The sequence below is a fragment of the Lolium rigidum genome, chromosome 3, assembly GCF_022539505.1.
Source record: "Lolium rigidum isolate FL_2022 chromosome 3, APGP_CSIRO_Lrig_0.1, whole genome shotgun sequence".
NCBI lineage: Eukaryota > Viridiplantae > Streptophyta > Magnoliopsida > Poales > Poaceae > Lolium > Lolium rigidum.
Genome location: NC_061510.1, coordinates 62462481 through 62479415, shown reverse-complemented (window position 1 = coordinate 62479415; position 16935 = coordinate 62462481). Strand labels below are relative to the sequence as shown.

General features: G+C 48.0%; 1 protein-coding gene across 1 annotated transcript; it reads left to right on the top strand.

Annotated features, from left to right (window-relative positions):
• The first annotated feature begins 13717 nt into the window (after window positions 1-13717).
• On the top strand, window positions 13718-15073 carry LOC124696411 (probable serine acetyltransferase 4). The gene has a single exon (XM_047229144.1). The coding sequence runs from the start codon at window positions 13894-13896 to the stop codon at window positions 14836-14838; it is 945 nt and encodes a 314-aa protein (XP_047085100.1). The 5' UTR covers window positions 13718-13893; the 3' UTR covers window positions 14839-15073.
• Window positions 15074-16935: the final 1862 nt, after the last annotated feature.

The following is a 16935-nucleotide window of genomic DNA, read 5'->3' as shown; positions in this document are numbered from 1 at the left end:
CATCTGGTATAGATCCCTTGTCCCACCATGATTTTTTCAATAAAAGACGCTTTATCATAAAAAGGTTTAATTATTACAGTGGTCTTTGCATAACTAAGATGCACACAGCCATCCAAAATCCAAAGTACGAATAAAAAATAAAAAGCTCGATACATGAAATCCAATGAGCATTTGCTATTGGTTTGTCCGAGAAAAAGCAGCAGCTATTGATCTCTTGTCCCAGCATATTACTCATCGCACTGAGTAAAGATATCCTTCGCCACCTGTCCTAAACTCGAGCACACAGCCTAAACAGCCTGCGGTGTTCCAAGTTTTCAAGCCCATTCGATCCGCATCTGTTCTGAGCTCCAGGTTCAGGTGGTCACCTACAGCTGGGCATGGGCAGCCTGGCCCCGGATGACCCGGCCCGAAAATCCCAGGCCGGGCCGGGTCGGGCTTGCATTTTGGGCCGGGTTCGGGCCTAACTTTTGAGCCCGAACTTCAGGCCGGGCCAGGCTCGGGCTTACAGTTTTCGCACTTTAGATAAGATTCGGGCCAGGCTTCTTGGGCTGGGCCGAGCTTTTGCTTATTCGGGCCAGGTTCGGGCTTAATTTATAGGCCTGACAGTCGGGCCGGGCCGGGCTCAGGCTTGGCATTTTAGGTTCGGGCTTTTTCAGGCTAAGCCTAAAACCCGGCCCGGCCCGAGTTTTGCTCAGGTGTGTGGTCACCGAAAGGCCTAAACCGTGTGTGGGTAGCAGTTAGTAACCAGACCTTCAGAACCGTATAGACAATGAAAAGAAACCGTCACGGCGCTAGCTTTTTAGTCTCTGTTGGATGTTGCGCTATATTTCAAGGGGAATCCATGCGCAAGCGATCAGACGTTTGGATCAGGTGGTCTTCATGGTTGATCTTTTTTTTCTTCAAAAGTTGGTCTTTAGCAGCCCCCATGCACATAGTATTGATGTTTTACAGTGCCCTTCTTTCTCGTCTCCTCCGTTCGAAAACGACCAGAGCATTGTCGACACTAAGCTAGATCTTCTTATCGATCAACAATGCTCGGGCATGGCCCATACGAGCTTGACTGCTTCCTTCGGTGCTATGGCCTTTTCTTCTGAGGAGTACATTTTATCATTTTCTCCGGCTGCTTTGGTCACCACATGAGTCGGATGCTATCTCCGGATCGACCACTGGAATTGCGTATGTCACTCTTCAAATCCAATGAACTGACCGAAATATCGCCGTCAGGCCACTGACCCCACGATCCTATTTTCAATGTAATTCTGAACTCATTGACACCATTTAGGATCGAAACATTTCGCTCGCAACACTTATTGCAAGAAAAACCAGTTCACCTTATCATGCACATTTTTAAAATCGATTTTAAACAGGATTACCATCCAAATTCTTCATATGCATATGAAGCTCATATGTCTTCCCGTCATAAAAGCCGTTTGTGTTGGGTGTACTACACTTTCAGAAATTGTAGAGACTCGGTTTTTTCCAACCTCGGTAAATACTTTAAAACCCACATTCAATAAGCATATGGCCAAATTTGTATTGCGTTTTATTTCTTAAGATGTAAAACAATCATCCCAAAGTTCAATCAGCTAGGTACCAGGAGAAGACACTTAGCGAGCACATAATGTACACATTACATATGTCGTCACCACCATTGAATCGCCGAGCAATCTTCAAGATTAAGATCCGCATAAGCTTTGTCGATCCTGCCGATGACGCAACCATTGCGTCAGAGAGCGCTTCCTCCCTGCACACGCACCTCAACACATGTCCTCCGTCGAGACTTCGCGGTGCCACACCGCCGAGACTCACCATTGTCGACATGGGAAGAGGCACGTCGCTCCACCTTAGAGCCACCTCCAGCTCCAAAAATGATGCCCCCAGCAGGGAGAACGACACCGCACGTCGCCATCACCCCCGGAGACCTGGATCTGGGGTTTCCCATAGAGCAGCCCGGACGAGGAGACAAAGGCTGGAGGAGTGATTCCTTCAACAAGGTAGCGGAGCCTACGTGTCGCCATTGTTCGGCACTACCAAAGTAGGCCTCGGTTTTCACCGGCAGCCACACCTCGCCATGGGGGACTAGATGACAAATCGCGAGACGCATCAAACTAGCCACAAAACTAGCTGATCACCTCCGACGAAAGAGGAGACCACCACCGTCATGCCTAAGAAGAGGCTCCAAACATCCTCGTGAAGCGGGAGGAGCCCAAGGTGACCACCGCACGCCGCCGTCTACGGGCGCCAGCATGTCCGCCGCCCACCCAAGCCCATTGGACATGGATCGAGGTCGAACTATGTCGCCTCCGCATCCTGTGGCCACTGGAGCCGCCGTGGCTGCCATCAACTCGCGACACTTTTTCTAGGAGAAAAGGCGACATACGCCGTCATCCCAGTCAAATCATCAACAAAGGGAAGACCACCACCGCCGCCACCACCACCGTGCCGCCCAGGTTTTGCCCGACGGCAGCGATAGGGTTGATGCGTGGGAAGAGGATGGGGCAGGGGCAGCGATCACCCCGGTGCGGTGCCGCCGCACGGAGGTGGGATAGGGTTGGGTAGTATATGTTGGATGTTGCACGATATTTCAAGGGGAATCCATGCCCAATGGATTAGACGTTTGGATCAGGTGGTTTTCATTTTTTTTTCCCGAAATGGAGGTTCTACCCCTAGACTCTGCATAACTGATGCAAACAACTTTCTTTTATTAAAATTATTCAAGGAACCTTGCCTCAGTAACGACAGATGTCGCAACACTTACAAGTTCAATAAACTGGGTGACCTTGTCAGGGTATCATGCCTGGACCTCACCTACGCACATCATCAGAATACCGGAGCCCTTACCAAACACCTAATAGCGATTCGGGAGCACAAACCGGCCCAGCAAACCCTAAATGCACACCATTGCACACGCTCGTGAAATCGATGCCACAATCTTCCACCGACCCATCTTTAGTAAGGATCAAGACATTGAACTTGTCACCGTCAACGCCGCCACGGTGCTAGGGCGCATCCGCCTTGCGCGAGTCCGTATGTCACGAAGACCCTGTAGCACCATGTTGCCAAGTCTCACCGTTGTCGACGCCGTTAGACGTCAATCGCTTCACCACTGGTCCCTCCTGCTGAGTCCGGCTCTAAGAACGATGCCCACATCAGGGACATGACAAAGAGACGCCAACATCATCCGATCCGAGAAATCTGGACCTAGGGTTTCCCCCGGAAAAGGTGAAGATGGACATGGTACCACGACAACGCCTTCAAGGAGTCAACACTCATGAGCACCGTTGCTACCGACTCCGGCCAAAACTAGAGGCTAGCTTTGTCTCGGTTGCCAGTACGTAGCCCTCCACTGCACTACCAAAATCAGGCGGTCTTCATGGTTGGTCTTTACCAGCCTACACTCGCAGCCCCCATGCACATAGTATGTTTTTTTAGGGACATGCACATAGTCTGTTGATGTTTTATATATAGTGCCATTCTTTTCTGCCTGCCCCATTCGAAAACGACCGGAGCAATCGACCAACAAATACCAAAAAGGCTTACCTGCTTCCTTCGGCGCTTTGGCTTCTCTTCTGGAGTAGTAAATCTTATCATTTTCTCCGGCTGCTTTGATCAGCAGATGAGTCGGATGCTATCAACCACTGGAATCGCATATGTCACTCTTGAAATGCAGTGAACTGACCGAAATGTCGCCGTCAGGCCACTGCCCGCGCGATCCTTATTTCATTTTGGGCTGGACAATTCGAGCACTTCACGATTAAACTAAACGATTCTTATCTTGTCTATATCTAGCAACGATGTCGATACAACGAAAATAATACTATGCCAATCCTAGCACAAATGCAGAAGTAGATGTCAGCCAAATATATATGGCTCATGACGGTAGGAAAATCGCCATCGCTTACAGATAAAAATCGCCGTCGTGTACAGAGCGAGAGAGAGCTCCAGCCAAGTGTGACCCGCTCCACTTCACTATTTTGCCCCCGTCGTCCCGTGCAGCGAATTTCAATGGGCATTTCGTAGTGGGGTCTTTCCTTTTTAGAAAAAAGGGGCGATCGAATTGCGGGTTGCGGCGGCGGATTATCGATTCCGGTGGAGCTCTTCGCCTCTTTGACCCTTAAGCTAGCTGCCGGCGCCCGGCGGCAGCCGTTGCTTTCACTGTCGGGGGATGGTGTCACTTGTTACGTTCGCGGCAATAATCGCTGGGCTGGATCGGATGTACCCTGCCAATTCTGGGATCCTGGCGCATGCTTGCTAAACTGACGATCTAGCTCCACTTAGACTACTGCAATAGAAATGTGATCTCAGAACACGTTGCGGACGGTGTGGTGCTATATACTTGCTCTAATCCATAATAAGTATAGGGCGACGTGGATATGATATTATAGGAGCATCTATAGCGTGCAACTATGGGAAAGAACTCCTTACACTAACCAATACGTGCGGTACATGTAAGCTTGTGAGTTTGTTTTCTCCGGGTGATGAGTCCGATGGATATAGTGTATTTGAAGCAAGTAGGCATTACTATGCGAAGACAAAACCGACACACATATCTTTTCCTGATTTTCTTACATATTTACTATAAACTGGGTGATCAAGGTAACGGTCAGCATGCTATTTTATAGCTAGACAAGCTTATGCAAGCAAGGCACTTGTAGATGGACATGCTTATGCAAGCAAGAGGCATGCTATAAAAATGGGTTCACAATGAAAAAATTATCCGGTCACAATTTCATATCGAAGAGGATGCCATTCAACCCCCTCCTTAGCCATGCATGCGCTGGAGATCCCACGGCCATGGCTCATCCCGTCATGGTTTTTTATGGAGACGGTGATGCCATGGAAACCGGGGCCGTGACCCTAGTTGATGGCCGCTGATGATGACCTTTAAGACATCACCTTTGAGGGCCTTGAAGACCAGGAACTGCTCGATGTTGATGTCATGAGCAATAGAAAATCTATCCGATCCTTGATCCATGGTAACCCTACCATCGACATCATTCACGCTCACCATCCAGGAGCATCCCGTGTTGGTTTCCAGGACGATGGTCTTTGGACAGAGCAAAGATAAGGACTTTAGGGATTGGAAGCAAGTCCAACCCAGGTGCCGTGATGACCTTGACAAAATGGCTTAGACCAACTTCTTTATGGAAGTGGCCCACCCACGCCGGCCATCCTAGACGCGCTTTCTTCTCCAGCTTTCACGAAGAATCTTTCTCCAATGCCGAGGACAACACCGCCCATCATCATCTTGGAGCACTGCAAAAAAATTCTAGTTAGATCGTGTGGAAGAATTGTGTTAAACATGTACTAGAATAGAAGCATTGTGTTAAATACATATAGCATCATATAACGACACACATGGAAAAAAGAGTATATACAAGACCAAATCAAATGCTTAAGAATATGCATGCACATGGGACAAGGTCTTATGGACATCCTGTTGCATTAGATGGTACCACATCATAAACATTGACCAATTCAAAAAACTAGCAAACATAATGTAGAATCGGAGCCTCGTATTTACATAGCATAGAAAATTCTAAGAGATTACCCCGCAAGATCTAGGCTCATGTACTAGTAATGTATTTGTGCACAATACTAGGTATTGCAAGATCATCCATTGAACACATGGTGCTACATATTCTAATCATCGGCACATGCAAGAAAATGGATGCAAAAGAACATCAATATATGGAGCCTCATATTTAGTGCACATGTATACCGAAGTGAGGATCTTGCAAAACAAAGTCACTTACACAAGTAATGTATTTGTGCACTACACTAGGTTTTACAAGATAATACCACAAACACATAGTGCCAAAGGTTATAATCATCGGCAGAAGTACCCAAAATTGTATTATGCAAGCACATCATAATTACAGGCCTTGCTATAAGTGTATACAATTGTTCTAACAGATGTCCCTACGATATCCGGTGAAATGCATACCACAATTAGTGTGCGCTACTAGGTACCGTAGAGACATCTGGACGGACTAGTTTTTCTTACTGTAAAACCGTAGGGAAACCTACGGTGTGATTTTCTATTAATAAATTGTTATGTACAAAGGTAGAACACTCAAGAACTTTGGACAGACTAGTCACTGAGATAATCAAGATACTTAGCAAGTATACCATATGCAACTAATATTTGTTGTGCACAACACATTCTAAATACATATTATCCTAATGTAACTTAGTTATGTCAAGTTTTAATCAAAGGTCATCTGTATTACAATAAAATAGTGCCTCATGTTAGGCCTCGTGTGTTGAATAGGCCTGTATGCATGCAACCCATTGGGATCTTAGATATAAAATGCGAATTAATCATATGTCATAGATCGGAACACTGAATAGTGCATACATCCCAAAATTTTGCATTGATCTAAGATTAAAATATGCAGAACAACATAAACAAGCAAAATCGAGCATATCGACCGATTGTTATCCCTAGCACTACAAATCTATCGTCTATGGCATGACTAAGCATATAACTATCCCCCCACATACAAAACTACCACTATACAATAGCGTGAGTGTATTGAGGTCTTACTGCAATTGATGGACCTCAGGAACCAGAGCTTGAAGCAGGGGAAATGTGTCGGCGTCGATGCAAGCTTGTCGTAAGAGGGCTTCAATTGCCTGCTCTTCCGTCATCACAACGGTGGATTTCGATCTACCAGTGGTAGTGCAACCGCCAACAACGAGAGGAGAGAGGAGAGAAGAGGACGGGTGTGAAAGGCCGAGTGGAAGGGGGAGTGAGCAGTGACGCGATTTATGCCGCATGTTCTTGATGCATCGTGTCGTCTCCCGCTATTTCCCACGCGTGCAGGTCCCGTGACAACTTTTTTTTTTGGCTCGGCAGCGACCGAATCGAGCATGCCTCTCGCGCCAACTTTTGTACCACTTTGAAAATAGTGTGATACAAGCGCGTCATTTCCCGTGGCCTATTAGGGCATGTTTTGTTCCTCGCATGGGTTTTTATCGCCTTGTGCAATTTGACCTGCTCGAAGTTGTATGAGTGAAAACTTGACTTGGCCCGGTATGTTTATACACTTTGATTGGTTGCTAAGAATTTCATTTTCGCACTGTGCATGTTGAGGTGTGTTGTGTTTAACTAAACTAGTTTAATTTTAATACCCTCTAATCTACCCAACCTGCTCCAATTCATGATGAAGTCTACATAAAAAAATATGCACCTCGATGTTGTGCACGCGACCAATTTCTAATTTCGTTGAATGTTTAAAGCTCATTCCATGTTCATGTTTGGAGCTTTTTTGAACAAATTTTTTCAAATTCGTCGCACATGGTTGACATTTTAGATTTTCTTCAAGGAGTAACTTCATCTCACCATTTCACACAACTTTCGTGTTCAAAGTTTTTGAATTTAACATTTGTAGCCGAGTATATTTACAATTTCGTAGGATATATTAAGGACATATATATCTACTCGTGCACAAATATCAAAAACAACTTGAACACAAAAGTTTTGTGGAACCGTGCTAAGAAGATACTCCTCAACGAAATTTTCGAACAGTCGATCGTATGCGATGAACTTGACAAATTCAGGTTCGTCAAAAACATCTCCAAATATAAATAAGGAATAGACATTCAAAAACTCGACGGGACTAGAAACTAAATAACCCCTAAGCTGCGTGGAATGGAATTGTGAGAAACTAAATAACCCCTAAACGCGCGGAAATCGTCTCACTAGATGCGAGAAATGACTTTGGAACTGGTCTATTGCGTAAGAAAACATCAATCACGTGAGCATACCCATTTCTTCCGGAGCTTCCCACGTATGCAGCTGCGTCATCACTGGATCTTGCCTTGGTGGCAACCTCGATAGGTTGTTTGCTTGTGGATCAAGGCGGCAGAGGAAGACCTGGGTCAAAGTCCAAGGTTACGCGCACTGCCATGTGCCTAGCCCCATTATTTTTGCTGATATATTACGTACAGACCAACAGTACATGCATCCCTACGACCCGTCACCCCAAACGTCACCGGTCGATCCCGGCAGCGATCCTCTGCGGCGCCTCGGCATGCACCTCGGCCTTCCCAGGTATGCAGCGTGCGCAATGAATCCTCGAATCGTTCCTCTCTTACATTATCTAAAACCCCAAATCATTGGTTTGACCCATGGTACTAAACCGCCACTGACAGTCAAGTCAATACTGCGTATACGGAGTACCAAGAACATGTAGCCCTCTATTTTTAATTATTACAATATTATATTTAAAAATAATAATTATGGAGCTAATGTTCTATATTGCAGACATGCAAAATCTTAGCACGAGCTAGTTTGTATTTTAGGCTACACGAAATATGTATCGGAGTATAGTGAATAGTTGAGTGCCAGTGATCCTTAAAAAAAATGAAAATCATATTTCTGAGTTTTAAAAATTTCGAAAAAGAAACCAGAATGTACCTCAGTTCTGAAATAGTCTACATTCTAGATTCAAAATTATTATAAAATAATTTGCATTTTAGCTTTTAGTCAACAACAAAACTGAAATAAAGTGGTTTGCTCTTTTTATTGTACGTTGTTATTTTCAATTTAGCTTGTATTGGTTGTTCATGTATCTAATACCTAAATAATACTGATAAATGAAACACTAGTTTGTCTTATTTTTCCTAGAATGTAGACTAAATCTGAACAGATGGAGTAGCAAGTAAAATATCCCACAAACACACAAAATATCAATATGAAATGTTTTATATTCCATGTTATACAAAAATAACAAAAGTGTGGATCTAAGTACAGTGATTTCAAATCTCTAAAAAAATCAGACTTTGTCATTTCTTCTTTGTAGCTTCCAATACAAAACATTTATAATAAGATTTTGCTCGTTTGAAGAACTCGTTTTAGGATTTTATTTCACGAAACTTTTAAAAGGTCAAAATATAATTTTCGATTTTTTTAATATACATGGAGCACCAGAGCTCGGGAGCCAAAAATAACTTTCCGGTGAATAGTGGATATTTTAAAACTACTTCCTCTGTTTTAAAATAAGTACTACAACTTTGTGTAGATACGGATATATATCTGACGTTAAAATGCATCTCATAGAATATAATTTGGAATGAAGGTAGTATATAATTTGTCAGATTTTTTTATTTTTGTGTCCCCTAAACTATAAAGAGATTCTCATTGAGATTTTGCACACTTGTAGAATACATTAGTTGTTTCGAAACTTGTATTTATAATTTTCGAAGTTTTGAAATAAGGGTGTGTTTGGTAGACTAGGTCTACTGAGAATCTCTATCTCACCTCATACATGTTGATCCTAGCTAGGTTGTGTTGAGATTTTGGCATTTGTTTGGTAGGCTGAGTTTGTTGAGCTCAGCTGAGTTGAGATGTTGTTTGGTGGGTTCGTTGAACTCGGCTGAGCTGAGACCTATGTCTAAAAATATAAAATTACCATGAGGTCTGAATTTTACACAAAAGCCCTTGAACAGAATGAAAAAAAGCGATCGGGTCCTCAGTCACGAGTGAGATGAACGCATGCCCGATTTCTGGATCCCGACGAGGCTTCATGCCGGACCTTCCTGCGGCGGGGGGCGGGAGGGCGCTGGCGGCGGAGCTCCGGGCGGGAGAGGGTCGGCCTGAGAGCTTCTTTGCTTGCCTATGGCGTGGAGCGGGAGGGGGGCGACATGGGAGCTGCTGCCTCTGCCGGCGTGCGGCGGGAGGGCGCCGGCGGGAGGGAGGGCGATGGCACTGGCAGGAGGGAGACCGTGCGGCGGGAGGGCGCCGACGCGTCTCACCCGTGGCAGCGGAGCTTCGTGCTCGGGGCGGGAGGGAGATGGCCGGCCTGGTGCTTGCCCATGGCGTGGAGCGGCCGAGCGGGAGGGGGCAGGCCTGGGAGCCGCTGCCTCTGCCGACGTGCGGCGGGAGGCGCCGGCGGGAGGGAGGCCGTGGGGCGGGAGGGCGCCGGAGCGGGCTGCTGCTGCCCGGCGTTCCTTGCTCTTGGTCGGCAGACGGTAATGGAGGAGGTTGGGTCGCGGGTGAAGAACGGGGGCAAATGAAGGAGAGGAAGAAGTGGGGGTGGGGATCTGGGGGTGGGACGGGGTGCTGCTACAGTGTATTGCGGGATGAGGTCAGCCCGGCTGAGGTGTGAAGCTCGATTCGGGCTTCTCAATCCGGCCTGGCCGAGAGATTTTTTCCGTATGAGCTCGGCAGTGCTGAGATGGCCCGACTCAGGCTAACAAACAACAAATAGTTGGCTGAGCTTTGTTGAGATGAGAATATCTGGGTTGGCCCTGTCTACCAAACACACCCTAAAAGTCTGCATGTAGCTTGACCTCCTCCATTTTTTTCACGTCCACTGCATGCGTGGGTACTTCAGTTTTACGATCGCTCACCCTTCATCGTTGGCGAAGTTTGACATGTACGCCTAACTGCAAGAATCGCAGACAGGAGCAAGCTAACGAACACAAGTGTCGTTTTTGCAGCAAAAGCATCGCCGATTCGGGATTTTTTTTCCCGAGCGAAACGACATCCATGGGCGGCGTGGCGCCACCGCGCGCGTATCTCCATGGCCACATTCGTCAGATTTTCTTCAAGCGGTCGCCACACAACGCAAGCGCCAGCGGCCAAGGATCTACCGCTGAGCAACATTCCCACGGAATCCCCACTTGGAGCTGGTGGCTGACGTTACACGCGACGATCGCCGCACGGTGCCGTCGCAGCCACACGAGCGCTGTCCAAGTTGCCGTGCTATCCTCGCCGTCGCCGCGCCGGAGATATCCGATGTCGCCTGCTCCGTGCGCCTCGTCCCGTGTCGTCGCTGTCTGTCTGGCCACATCTCCGTCTCCGACTCAGGCGCGCGTCCTTTCGCGGCCAAAAAATGATTTCGGTTTACTGATGAAGGAACGTCGGACGCGTATCGGCGTGTCGGTAGGCCATGATGCGTGTCGCTTCGTGTAGCCAAGCGTCCGTTTCTTAGCTCGCCGTGGGAGATTGCCATCTCGATTACTCATTTGATTCGCGAAGAGATTGCTTTGAGAATCTTCTGTTGCGCACCGCAGCTCCGAAAAGATGTTAGCTAGGTCGCACAATTTCGCGCAACGGAGTATCGTTGCGGCATATGCCTTCAACATTCCCACCCCTTTTTGCGTGTGTGTGTGTGTTTTATGCTTCCCCTGTTCTCCACATCCGCTAACTAACCGTGCATGTGATCGTTGCTTGACAACATGTTTAACTAGCCTAACATGGGGCGATGTACTCCCTCCGTCCATAAATAAGTCTTAGTTCATACATCTCTTAAGTCAAACTCTATTAACTTTAAATAATATTTTAGGAAAAAAAGTAGCAACACTTATGCCACCAAATTAATATGGCTAGACTCATCTTGACATGTAGTTCAATAATATAGTAGTTTCATGTCACATTTGTTGTTTTTTCTTTATAAAAATCTAGTCAACTTTAAAAATGTTTGACTGTCAAAAAAAGAAAACGTACACTTATTTGCGGACGGAGAGAGTATTCATGTAGTATTAGGTCATCTCCAGGGTCATGACTTCAAAAGGTTGAGGTGATCCATTTTGGTCAGCATGGATAAAAGGACATGAACAACCATTTCCACTGAACCTTACACAAGTAGATCGGTGCATACGAATCGATTATCCTGATCTTAAATTTGAGCTAGGAATGCGTATGTGCGGGCTTGCCACGGACAACCCGCATGTCCTACCGCGTCCCCCCAGGCCCGCCTGGCAGCGATCAATTACCCGCTTGACTTTCACGCGCCAGCACTGGCATGGTGCTCGCCATCAATAAAGGCTTGGACTACCGCGTCAGCATTGATGGCACTCCCGTGGTTTTTAAGACAACCATCCGGGTTTGGTAGCCCGCACAACCACCGTCATTGTCATTTCCACTACACTTCGCTCCCTAGGCCACCGACAACATTAGTAGCAACGAGTCATGGGCAAGTCCTCGACATGGAAGAAGGGCAAGCACGGCAACAAGGTGGGATCCTCACGTGGAGGAAGCTGTCACCGTTCGCTGCCCCTACGCATGCGGACTGCTCTCCTTCTCCTAAGCTAAACCGCTAGTACGTCCCCATAAACATAGTCTACCCGCTCTACGAGATGGGGACGATGCCACACCTGCCACAGGAAGGTCTAGTGAGGCATCGAGAAATCCGCCATCGACGGGCCCTTCTGCCTCCCGTTCTACGATAGGATCCTGCCTACCCCATGATATGTTCCCTTGCTAGGAGTTTGACCCGAGGCGATGCGCCGCCTTCCTGGGCGACGCTGACTATGTGCAGGACGAGGACTTGGAGCCACAGAACGGCAATGATGACATCATGTGCAAGGACTTGGAGTTGCAGATCGACGACGACGACGACTTCCCTGATGAAGGGGCCGTGGGACGACACCTTGGAGTACCTCGGTCTCCTCATGTACAAGTGTGAGCAGGTGGCAGTTGTCAAGAAGGAGGACGAGCTCCCCCCTGGACGACGACGACAACTTCCCGGACGAGGGGCCGTGGGACGACACCTTGGAGTACCTTGGTCTCCTCGTGTACAAGTGTGAGCAGGTGGAAGTTGTCAAGAAGGAGGACGGGCCCCCCCCCCCCCCCCCACTAGACGACGACGAATCCCTCATGATGGCCATCGCCGCCTCAGAGGTTTAGGTACTAGCCGAGTGGGAAGGACAAAAACAGACATATGCGGTGTCCAAAATCTTGTGCCGATGACTGCTTCAGCGAACTGGCTATGGTCGTGGGAGCCGCCAGTTTTCATCGATCTCATCGATGATGAGAAGTAGGTGACGCGGTCGACGCAAATCCTAGATAGGGTTTACTTTATTTATATTTATGTTTGGCATTTTTGTACTTTATAAATAAATTATGTTGTCATATATGAAATATTATCCCCAAAAATGGTCTAGCTGTTGGGTTTACCCGACTAGAACGGTGTAGTGGCAGGCACGACCGTATTTCTATCCGCGACCCAATGTAAACGGGCAAAAGTAGACATATGTGATGTCCGAAATAAATCGGGTTGCTAGAGTTATCCTTAACTACGAGAGAACTATAGGGCTAGTTAATTCAAAGGAATCGTGTAAGATTTCTTAGGATTTGGATCCATAGAACTTTTTTTTCCCACAAAGGTTGTTTAATTCATAGGAATGCAATACCTTGTACTTCCTCTGTCCATAAAAAGGTGTAGAAGGTTCGTCCAAATTTAGATGTATCTATAGTATACACTAAAAAGTGTTTAGATACATCGAATTTAGACAAACTTTCAACATCCTTATATGGACAAAGGTAGCAAATTCTACGAAGGATTCATTAGTTTGAAGGAAAATTTCCCTTCGCTCGAACCTCTTTTTACAATTTATTTGATTTCTTGTGCAATCAAACGCTTGTAGATTTAAAATCTCATAGTTTCGTAAGCATATATAATTGGAGAGGACATGCCATTTCAATCTTATATTTTTCTTATCTCTGCGTTCTAAAAAAATTACAAATCAAACAAGCCCATGCCGAGAAGGGAAATTTAACGGTGAGGTACATGGTGACGGTGGTGGTCAATATGTCCAACATAAAAATAGCAGCACGAGCGCTGGTGAGTGGTGACTTGCCAAGGAAGAAGCCTCGAGCAAATGTTAACAAAGCCTTCGTCTCCTGGCGACATGTGTACGTTTTGCCAGACGCGCTTCTTCTATGAAACTTCCTCTGCTTCCTCCTCCTCTGTCCTCCCCTCGCAGGCTCCCAACACGAACACGTATATATAGGTGGGCGAACACCTGAAGTGCCCAGCAGAACAGGTGAACGCCCTTTGCTTCTGCAACTCCACCACATCTTCGATAGCTTGCATCCTTCTCTCTAGTTGGTTCTCTCTTTCTTTCTCCATCCCTCCATCTAGCTACGCGAGGTCGGACATGGCTGCCTGTGTCGACAAGTGGAACCCGGCATACGCCAGCTGCCGCCTCTCCAACTCAATCTACCAATTCATGCCGGACTGCTCCATGACTTGCCCGGTGACCGTCACCGGCAACGGCAAGAACGGCTGCTGCGACAGCGGCGACGACGTCTGGGACGAGATATGCGCCGAAGCGCAAGCGGACGCGGAGGCGGAGCCGCTCCTGCGCATGTTCTACGGGGAGCTGGTCCTGTCGCGCCCGTCGCTGGAGGCCGCCCTCGCCGCGCACCTGGCCGCCAAGCTCTGCATCCCCGGCGCGCTCCCGCAGGACGCGCTCCGGGACCTCCTCGCCGGCGCGCTCGAGGCGCACCCGGAGGCCACCCGCGACACGCGCGCCGACCTCCTCGCGGTGCGCGACCGCGACCCGGCATGTGCCAAGATGGTCCACTGCTTCCTCTATTACAAGGGCTTCCTAGCCCTGCAGGCGCACCGCGCCGCGCACGCGCTCTGGTCCGAGGGCCGCGCGGCGCCGGCGCTGCTCCTCCAGAGCCGCGCCTCCGAGGTCTTCGGCGTGGACATCCACCCCGGGGCGCGCATCGGGGCCGGCATCCTGCTCGACCACGCCACCGGTGTCGTAATCGGGGAGACGGCCGTCGTTGGCGATGACGTGTCCATCCTGCACGCCGTGACGCTGGGCGGCACGGGAAAAGTGTCCGGCGACCGGCACCCAAAGGTAGGCAACGGGGTGCTCATCGGCGCCGGGGCCAGCGTCCTGGGCAATGTTCGCATTGGCGACGGAGCCAAGATCGGCGCGGGGGCTGTCGTGCTCCGAGACGTGCCGTGTGGAACCACGGCCGTCGGAAACCCGGCCAAGGCGATCGGGAAGAAGCCGGCGCCGCAGCGGCGGCCGGAAGACCAGCCAGGTGTAACCATGGAGCATAGGTGGTCAGATTACGTGATTTAAAGCCTCGCCACATGTTTATTGGAAAGCAAGAGAGTTTCCCTCCAAATCATATTTGCGGTTGGGTGACGACCTCTCTTATCCTGAGCTCAGTTAGACGTTGAGCCTGGAGCAATGGTATACTGTTTTTTTTGGGGGTAATGGAATAACCAAAAATGCAGCTGATCAGCTATTGTAGTTCTAAAATGTAGCATGGTTTTATCCTTTGTTGGTCCATATTTCTTCCTTCCTTAGGTCATTTTTCTCAGTGTATTTTTTTTGCAAGGAATATTTTCTCTGTAGTACTCATTACCATGCGAAGAAAATGCTTGCAGAAACCACATTTTTCTGATAAAGGAAATATATTAATATTACAAAGATACCATTTACACCTAGCTTCGGCAACAATATTGTGCCCTTATGGTCATGCAAGCAACAAAAAGAAGAAAGAAGAATTACAGAAAACAAAAGTCCAGCTATAGTAACCAATTTCTTGTAACAACGTACTAAACACCACCAAAACAACACCAGAAATACATCAACTCTAAAATTGACGCACCCAAGAAGGGAATAGTGCGCGTGTGTCGTCATCGCCCTAATCAATAACTATAGGTTTTCACCCCGAAGAAAGTCCACACTCACAAAATAATTCCTTCAGTGAAATCATTGCTAGGCACAACCAATTAAGGCCATGTCTTGGGTTTTCATACTCCAAGTTTAGACATGTTTAGACACTGAATTCATCCGGCGGCCATGGCCAGCGGCACGCAAGGAGACGGTAGTGCAGGCTCGATCCACCAGTGGAACTGGTCGTGAAACAACATTGAGGAGATGGAGAGACGACATAGAGAACCACCTGGATCAAGATCTAGGGTTTGTCCTGAACCGACCCGCAGTCCATCCCTCACCGCTAGTCAAGCATATAAACCACACAGTTACTTACCGAGGAACAGTGGAGTCTACGAACCATTGCAAAGTAAGATCAACTCCAACATTCCGTTCTAGCCACCAAAGAAAAAACATACCTACCTTTAAAAGTAAAGATATAAAATAATGAGAGAATCCTCTTATGGAGCATATCAAAGGTAAGCTAAAAAAAATACACGAGTAGCCTCGCCTTGAAGAAGCTCGAGAGACTACTAACTAAAGGTTCCACAACACACCCGCCAAGTTGACACCGGAGAGAAACGCGTGCCATCTTGTTCCGGACTGTGGAGCAGTGATTCTGCCGGCGGAGAACGAGGACGAAGAGTAGTAAAGACAGATTCACGTATAAAAGATAGGATGCCGTCGAGAACACCCAATGATAGCGCCAGAAGTGCCTCGAGACATGATCCAAACTTGCCCATCGATGACAACATAATGCGCCGAGAGGAACCAAAGCTCCACGACGATGCACCCAAAGAAGGTCGCGATGCACCTTAATGTCATCGTCGAGACTAACGGTCAAGGGTTTCCACCCGGAGCCCCTAACACACGGAAGGTAAACACAACGGTGCCCTCAAGAGGGTCACGACACCCACATGCATCACTGTAGCATCTCACGCAAAAAAAACTTCGCACCACAATCTAGTACCTCGGACCTCCTATTGTCACCAAGCTAGGACTCTAGAACGCGATCGGTAGCCACCTTAGCCAAAATGTTGCCAACACTAGGATCCCCGCTGCTTCCTCCTCACCATCCTCATGGCTAAAGTGAGGGACCATCCCCACCGCCACGCTGCTCGCCGAAGAGAAGCCGGCATAATCCACCTTCTAGGGTTGTCGCCATGACGTCGACGATCTCTCCGATGTGGAGCCATAGAAACCACCATGGCGAGTCCCCAGGGACAAACGAGGGAGGTCAGCACTAGATCCAGGCCTTCCTGGCCGATATCCATTTGTACTCTTGGGTGGGGGTGCAATAAGCATGACGATGACATGTCACTATCAAATTGCATCCTGCTCATCCTTCTTCGGTAATATGGCCCTCGCGACCTATGGATGCTTGGACCAACTCCAACACCACAACCATGATAGGTAGGGGTAGTATTCACCGAACCCACACGAACCACCCATGCGTAGCCAACCTAAATTGGGCACAATGAGGCCTATATCTGGGCCACAGTCCACCGCGCCCGT

What these genes read in the sequence shown, in the direction of transcription:
- LOC124696411 (XM_047229144.1), top strand. Translation starts at nt 13,894, where the DNA reads ATGGCTGCCTGTGTCGACAAGTGGAACCCGGCATACGCCAGCTGCCGC.